We start from the raw sequence: 9,057 nt of genomic DNA on the forward strand, positions 1-9,057 counted from the left end.
GATATGTGATAGATGATAAAGAGAGATAGATAATAGATTGATAGAAATGTGATGATAGATGATTGATCAATAGATATGTGATAGATAATAGATAAAGAGATAGAGAGATAGATAATAGACAGGTTGATAGAAGTGTGATGATAGATAAAAGATAGATAGATAGATAGATAGATAGATAGATAGATAGATAGATAGATGATAGATAGATAGATAGATAGATAGATAGATGGATAGATAGATAGATAGATAGATAGATAGATGGTAGGTAGATAGATGGATGATAGGTAGATAGATGATAGATGATAAAGAAATAATAGATTGATAGAGATGTGATAATAGATAGATGATAGATATATAGATAAATGATAGATGACAGACAGACAGACAGATAGATATGGATATATATTTTTGAAAACCTGAAAACAACAAAAAAGATAAGGAAATGGTTGATGGGGTAGTGGGAAGAATGACTCAGGTAGGGAAACAACAGAAATTGTTTTGTAAGTTAGAAACAGACGCTGAAGAATAGGTGTGACTGAGAGGTCAGGGCTATGACGTGGGCAGTCCTGTAGATCATCCTAGTCCCATCCTATACCTAAATTATCACAACAGGACTATGTCATGTTTATGTGAAAATTCTAGGGCATTTCTTTACACACCTCTTCAGAGATCTCAGAAACCTTACTAAAAAAGTGCTTTGCCCTGCCAAATTCTGGAATGAAAAACCAAAGGCACAACACTGTATTTTACACCTCTCATCTCCTTATTTAGAACTAATCTGAATTTAAATAACAAAGTTGTCACTGTTAAAATCAATGACAATAGCACAAGTTGATCAACATAAAATCCTAACTAGTAAAAATTTCTTGGTTTTAGAAATAGATCATTACAGAATGGTGGGAATGAAGAAAATTTAAAAAGATGAATGTGGAGTAAAGAACTCCAGAGTCATCAGTTCATTTAGGAAGAGTAAGATACAATCTATACCTTTAGGCAAAATAGTAGAGACAATTGTATGTTACACAAACAATTGACTCATGTTTGGTTTGGTTTTCATTTGAAACATAGGTAATGTAGAAACATCAAAGAATTATGTATATAAGAAAGATACAGATATTTCCATAGAAGCCACCAACAAGGACACTGATGATATAGCTGAATTAACAAATTGACTGTCAAGTGAAAGAAAACTGTGTGTGCAGGCTCACTGGCTGTGATGTCTTCATTCAGGCTATATTGCCAGGTTCTTCTGACACTTCTCTCTTCAGGTCCAAACACTCATGACTTCTACACAAGACAGGGATGAGAAATCATACAGCAATAACAACATTCATCCTGCTGGGGCTGACAGATGATCCAAAACTACAGGTTCTAATTTTTCTATTTTTGTTTCTCACCTACATATTGAGTGTGACGGGGAACCTCACCATTATCACTCTGACACTTTTGGATCCCCATCTTAAAACGCCCATGTACTTCTTTCTCAGAAACTTCTCTTTCTTAGAAGTCTCATTCACCACTGTATGTATTCCCAGATTCCTGTACATGATGGCTACAGGAGATAACACCGTTACTTACAATGCTTGTGCCACTCAATTGTTTTTCGTTGTCCTCTTTGGAGCAACAGAATTTTTCCTCCTGGCCGCCATGTCCTACGATCGCTACGTAGCCATCTGCAAACCCTTGCACTACACCACCATCATGAACAACCGAGTGTGCACAGTTCTAGTCCTCTCCTGTTGGTTTGCTGGCCTGTTGATCATCCTCCCACCTCTTGGCCTAGGCCTCCAGCTGGAGTTCTGTGACTCCAATATGATAGATCATTTTGGCTGTGATGCCTCTCCCATTCTACAGATAACCTGCTCAGACACGGCCTTTATAGAGAAAATTGTCTTGGCTTTTGCCATACTGACACTCATTATTACTCTGGTGTGTGTTGTTCTCTCCTACACATACATTATCAAGACCATTTTAAAGTTTCCTTCTGCCCAACAGAGGAAAAAAGCCTTCTCTACCTGTTCTTCCCACATGATTGTGGTTTCCATCACCTATGGCAGCTGCATCTTCATCTACATCAAGCCTTCAGCAAAGGAAGGGGTGGCCATCAATAAGGTTGTGTCTGTGCTCACAACATCAGTCGCGCCTTTGCTCAACCCATTCATCTATACACTGCGAAACAAGCAAGTGAAAGAGGCCTTCAAAGACACTGTAAAACGAATCGTCTTTCTCACTAAGAAGTAAGTTTTTCAGGATGACTTAAATTTAAATCTAATTCGCCATGAACCGCATCCACTTCGTGGACTTGACAACCTGTGATTTCCTCCTATCACAGAGACTGAAGATAATTTTTTTCCTAAGAAAGTTTTCTCTCATAATCAAAAAAATGAAAATTAAGTAAGTTGTTTTACCTTCTTTTAAGTTTATTTTATTTAGAAGAGTTTCTTCAATTATCGTATTCTTCAAAGATTAGATTACATACATTTCCAATGTCATAGGAAAGACATGCAAGTAACAGTTGTGTCTCTGGTTACATGGCCTTCTCAAGATGTGAACTATCAATACCCATGTTTCACTCACTAAATCATGTCTCACTTCTTGGGAATACTTCAATCTCTTGCCCTGACTCATCAAGAGTAATTAAAGACATTTTTTAAAAACCTATACTACATTTTAATATGATCAAAGTTCCATTGCTAAGCAACAACAACTTTCAGTACTGATATTTCACTGGTTTGTCTCAGAACACACATGATGGGGATGCTGACAAGCCTACCATTGCTTGGTGTACACCTGTGCTGCCCATTCTCTGAAACATCTTCCCCTCCTATTCTGTCCTGTATAACAATCTTGCCATAATCAAAGAACTGAAGTTCAACTCACTTTTCAGCTGCTAATTCAGGCATTTGGGGGATGGTTTATCCAGTGCCATCAATATATCAGTATCTGAGAAGTTCATGTGCATCTGTGTGATATGATCCTCTGAAGAGCCCCACTGTGCAAGGCAATGTTTGAGATCTAAATACCTTATTAAAAAGCAAAAGGGAAATGAGACTATTCAGTTAGTTCTGTTGAAAATTTATAGATAAGGGTGAAGTTGGGAACTAAACATTCCTTCGAGATGGAGCTGACATGTGAACTTTCTACTGACTATACAGAAGAAAGATGCAAGATCAGAGTAATTGCTTAGATATGTCCACAGATTATATGCATTAGCAATTAACTCTGAATTATTAATAACGAGTTGGTGTCTCATTAAGGAAAGAGAAATAAAGGCACTTTCCCTTGGTGTCATTTAACCAAGAGTGAGTCCGAATTTGAACCCTCCACATCATGTTCCCTGTGTCTTCCATCCTCTGTATGTTGCATTAGTCTGATTCTATGCCTGTATCAGTATCAGTCTGTCCCTGTATATGCCTGTCTGACTGTGTGGTTGTACCTGTCTGCTTCTTTCTGTGTGTCTCTGTGTCTGTGCCTGTCTGTCTGTGTGTGTGTGTGTGTGTGTGTGTGTGTGTGTGTGTGTGTGTGTGTGCGCGCGCGCGCGCATCATATGAACTGTTTGTTCCTGTATGTGTTTTCAGTGTCTGTGACTACCTGTGTGTCTATCTGTTCCTAACAGAGGGCTTCACTCTGTCTTTATTGACCAACTCAGAAGTATCACATGGGAGGAAAGGCCATACTTTACAGAAAACTTTAACAGAGTTTTAAAGGGATTGAGTAACTGGCTCCAGCTCATCCCAATCAACCCAGAAAACAAACATGGTTTGTCGACCAATATCCATAAATGGTTGCTTTCAACCTTTAAGGTAATTTTCAGAAAGTAGCTTGCCACTTACGTTTGCTGCCTTCAGCAAATGATACATGGGTGTTACCTGGGTCAGGAGCATTGGAGGGTTTGAAATTGTAACTATGCATTAACGTAGGTTGTAAAAGTTAAATATATGAAAATTTCAAGGCAAGCAAGGTTGGTTTTTACATTTTTCCTCTTAAAGACAGTTTAATCTAACAGTTTGGATACACAGTAGGATAGCAGTCTTAAGTCTTAAGTGACTTCAAGGTATAAACTCCACTGATGAAGTGCAGCAAAAGTTCCAGACTCTTAGGATATAAGAGGTATTTTCAAAACATTGCATCATCACAGATATGTGCAAAGTGGTCTACAAAGAAAACAACATGCTACGTTCCTGTCTTTAATTTATGGAGCTTTACCAGGTGTAAGTATTTTTCTGTGATGGAATATTCTTTTTTTTTTCTGGGGAATCTGAAAATCATGGATGGGTTTGGGGAGGTTGGATAAGAATCATCCAGTAATCATTCATCCATTAATTATCATAAAAGTAATTTGTACCAAATTATTGAAATGCTATTAAGTGATAAAGTCTTTTCATTGTTTCCATGGTTTGTAATTGGGAAAATAAAGCTTTATGTCTTCACTGTGTACATAGCTATTATTTATTTCTAATGACTCAGGTATATTCAAAATAAGAGAATAGTCAAATTAAAGATATATAGTATATATAAATTATATAATATGCTATATGTAATAATATGTAATATGCTATGATAATATAATCCTCCCTTATACTACAAAAATACTCATAGGAAATAAGAATATTCTCCAAAGAATTTCTTCATTTCATCTTTAAATTTTCTAAAACATCAATAAAACATATCAAATGTCCTCAGGCTTCCTGTTTGGTAATTAAGCACACGTGTGCAGGATCGGCACATATACTAAGCTGCTGTGTTAATGATTGCACCTGACATGTGACTCCATAGCAAGCAGAGTTTATAATGGTTAATCTCCTTATTTGCTTTGTACAATTGTGAAAGCTAAGAGAATTCTAAAGAATCAGTTAGCTAAGTATGGTGGTACACCTGTAATCTCAGCACTTGGAAAGCAGACGCAGGAAGGTCAGGAGTTGAAGGCTAGCAGTTAGCAAGTTCAAGACCATCCTAAGTGACATTCAAGAACCAAGTATATTTGGATAGGATAAATAATTGAAGTCAATTAGGTTCAGAAAAGGCAACCATCTACCTGTGTTCCAGAAAATGGGGCATTCTCCTCCTGGTCACCCAGTCAAGAAGAGAAAATGCAAATCAGGCCATTTTGTGTTGAATCTTTAGAGCCTTAACACAGAGCACTTCTGGAGGTGGGGAGGGATACAGACAGAACATCAATAATTAAGGTCATTCTTATTTCCTGCCACTACTGAAGCTGACTTTACCAAGTTTGATCAACCAAAATATTCAGAACTTTGAACCATTTACTTTTGCATAAAGATTAGATTTTCACATGGAAATAGTTAATTTTTCCGCACATATCTGCAAAGGTATGTGTCTACAGAACCTTGCTTTCAACCTTTCCTTCCACATCCCTTCAGAATTATCAGTTCCTTTCATCAAAGCTTTTCTACTAGGTCAGCTAAAGAATGCTGAAAATGGGAGAAATATTCTTCACAGGGAAGAGCACACCAATTGGTTATCAATATAAAATTATCATCTCTGAAAACACACATACAAGTAGCATTATACAGACTTGGCAGATCATATTTAGGAATCTATATGTATATACATATATGAATGTAACAACAATTAATGAAAAAGGAAGTCATGAATTTGAAAGAGGGAGAATGATGCAATTATAATCTTAAAAAGAAAAGAAAAAGAAAAATGTAAACAATAGCTCTTCCTTGAAGGCGATCCATGAAGAAAGAAAACCTTCTCAACACCTCTCACATGCCTGTCAACTCTGTTAGAGTGCTAACCTAAAATCTGAATCTCTCAGTTAGAGTTCTCTTGAGAGATATCCTGCTTCTAATTTCTTTTCATACCCCTAATACATGATGTATATCATCCTAAAGTACTATTTTCTTAAAATCTTCCAGAACCTTCTAGCTTTCAAGTTTGAAACATTCACCAAGCAACCAGAAGTTTGCCAACATCTGGGTGAGTCTCACCAATAAAAACATTTGCTACAGCTTTTCAGCAATGACCTAATCCAAGATCTAAGTGTGGCTACCTGCTTAGTCACTTACCTGCTTAGTAGTCACTGAAGAGTCCTTTATGGTTCTCTGGACCCCATTTAAATGCCAAGGCATTTTCAAGAGTCATATTGAACCTTTCTCCCAAAATTATTTTCCATTTCACAAACCCCTGTGTAAAAAGAAGGCTTAGCCCATGTTTTCTGACATCACATCCTTCTCAGTTTACATTGCCTATGATCTGTGTGCATTAATATTTTCATTGTGAGTATCCCTTCAACCTCTAGGTTGAGATTGTGTGTCTGTCATGAAGTAGTAAGTCAGAGCCACTTTGTGTGCACTAATCTTGCATAAGTACTTTTGACAGAAGAAATAGTCAAAATGCCTGTGACAATAGATGCCACTTCACCACTCTATATACTTGTGAGATTTGACATGAACTGAAATCTTTACAGAAGAAAACCTATATCATTTGATAATATAAAATTATGTATGCTCATATATATTCCCTCATCCTACTTCATAATTTTTCCAAAAATTTAATGAGACTACATTCCTCCTTCTTGGTTTGGTTGGTTTCATGATTGCTTGGCTTGGATTGGTTAGACTTTTGAAATGAATTCTTACTGTGTAGCCTTGGTTAACCTAGAACTTCCAATGTAGATCAAGATGTCCTTGAACTCACAAGAGATCTGGAATAACAAAAAAGCCAGGATAGTGAAAACTATTCTCAACAATAAAAGAGCTTCTGACAGAATCACCATCCCTGACCTCAAGCTGTACTATAGAGCAATTGTGATAAAAACTGCATGATATTGATATAGTCACAGGCAGGTAGATCAATGGAGTAGAATAGAAGACCCAGAAATGAACCAACACACCTATGGTCACTTGATCTTTGAAAAAGGAGCTAAAACTGAGTTGGAATTTTGATGAGGATTGTATTAAATCTGTTGTAGATTACTTTCAGCAAGATGACTATTTTTATTATATTAATCCTGCCATCCATGAGCATGGGAGATCTTTCCATCTTCTGGGGTCTTCTTTGATTTCTTTCTTTAAAGACTTCAAGTTCTTGTCATACAGATCTTTTACTTGCTTAGTTAGAGTCACACCAAGGTATTTTATATTATTTGTGACTATTGTGAATGGTGTTGTTTCCCTAATTTCTTTTTTTTTTCTTTGAGTTTGTGTATATAGTGGATTATGTTGATGGATTTCCATATATTGAACCATCCCTGCATTCCTGGAATTAAGCCTACTTGATCATGATGGATGATCATTTTGATGTGTTCCTGGATTCGGTTTGTGAGAATTTTATTGAGTATTTTTGTATTGATATTCATAAGGAAAATTGGTCTAAAGTTCTCTTTCTTTGTTGGGTCTTTGTGTGGTTTAGGTATCAGAGTAACTATGGCTTCACAGAACGAATAGGGTGGTGTTCCTTCTATTTTGTGGAATAGTTTGAAGAGTATTGTTATTAGGTCTTCCTTGAAGGTCTGATAGAACTCTACACTTAAACCCATCTGGTCCTGAGCTTTTTTTGGTTGGGAAACTATTAATTACTGCTTCTATTTCTTTAGGGTATATGGGACTATTTAGATCATTTATCTGATTCTGATTTAACTTTGGTACCTGGTATCTGTATAGAAAATTGTCCACTTCATCCAGATTTTCCAGTGTTGAATATAGGCTTTTGTAGTAGGATTCATGATTTTTTGCATTTCCTCAGTTTCTGTTGTTGTTTTTTTTTTTAAAGATTTATTTATTTATTATATGTAAGTACACTGTAGCTGTCTTCAGACACTCCAGAAGAGGGCGTCAGATCTTGTTACGGATGGTTGTGAGCCATCATGTGGTTGCTGGGATTTGAACTCTGGACCTTCGGAAGAGCAGTCGGATGCTCTTACCCACTGAGCCATCTCACCAGCCCTTTTTTTTTTTTTTTTTAATTTATTTATTATTATACAGAAGTACACTCTAGCTGTCTTCAGACATACCAGAAGAGGGTGTCAAAGCTCATTACGGGTGGTTGTAAGCCACCATGTGGTTGCTGGGATTTGAACTCAGGACCTTTGGAAGAGCAGTCAGTGCTCTTAACCACTGAGCCATCTCACCAGTCCCCAGTTTCTGTTGTTATATCTCCCTTTTCATTTCTGATTTTGTTAATTTGGATACTTACTCTGTGCCCTCTGGTTTGTCTGGCTAAGGGTTTATCTATCTTGTTTATTTTCTCAAAGAACCAGCTCCTGGTTTGGTCGATTCTTTGTATAGTTCATTTTGTTTTCACTTGGTTGATTTCAGCCCTTAGTTTGATTATTTCCTGCCATCCACTCTTCTTGGTTGTATTTGCTTCTTTTTGTTCTAGAGCTTTCAGGTGTGCTGTCAATCTACTAGTGTATTCTCTCTCCAGTTTCTTTTTGGAGGCACTCAGAGCTATGAGTTTTCCTCTTAGCACTTCTTTCATTGTGCCCCATAAGTTTAGGTATGTTGTGGCTTCATTTTCATTAAACTCTTAAAAAGTCTTTGATTTCTTTCTCTAGTTTTTCCTTCACCAAGTTATCATTGAGTGTTGTTCAGCTTCCATACATATATGGGATTTCTATTGTTTATGTTGTTAGTGAAGACCAGCCTTAGTCCATGGTAATCTGATAGGATTCATGGAACTATTTCAGTCTTGTATATGTTGAGGCCTGTGTTGTGATGGATCATGTGGTCCATTTTGGAGAAGGTACTATGAGGTGCTAAGAAGAAGGTATGTACTTTCGTTTTAGGATAAAATGTTCTATAGATATCTGTTAAATCCATTAGTTTCATAACTTCTGTTATTTTCACTATGTCTCTTTTAGTTTCTGTTTCCATGATCTGTCCATTGACTAGAGTGGGGTGTTGAAGTCCCCATTTTTATTGTGCGAGGTGTGATGTGTGCTTTGAGCTTTAGTAAAGTTTCTTTTATGAATGTGGGTGCCCTTGCATTTGGAGCATAGATGTTCAGAATTGAGAGTTCATCTTGGTAGTTTTTTCCTTTGATGAGTATGAAGTGTCCTTCCTTATCCTTTTTGATAACTTTAGATTG

General features: G+C 36.7%; 1 protein-coding gene across 1 annotated transcript; it reads left to right on the forward strand.

Moving 5' to 3' along the window:
* Positions 1-1,231: 1,231 nt before the first annotated feature.
* Positions 1,232-2,288, forward strand: LOC110326400 (olfactory receptor 6C2-like). Its single transcript, XM_021204806.1, has one exon. The coding sequence runs from the start codon at positions 1,303-1,305 to the stop codon at positions 2,239-2,241; it is 939 nt and encodes a 312-aa protein (XP_021060465.1). The 5' UTR covers positions 1,232-1,302; the 3' UTR covers positions 2,242-2,288.
* The last annotated feature ends 6,769 nt before the right edge of the window (positions 2,289-9,057 follow it).

This window comes from Mus pahari, chromosome 9, assembly GCF_900095145.1.
Source record: "Mus pahari chromosome 9, PAHARI_EIJ_v1.1, whole genome shotgun sequence".
Lineage (NCBI taxonomy): Eukaryota > Metazoa > Chordata > Mammalia > Rodentia > Muridae > Mus > Mus pahari.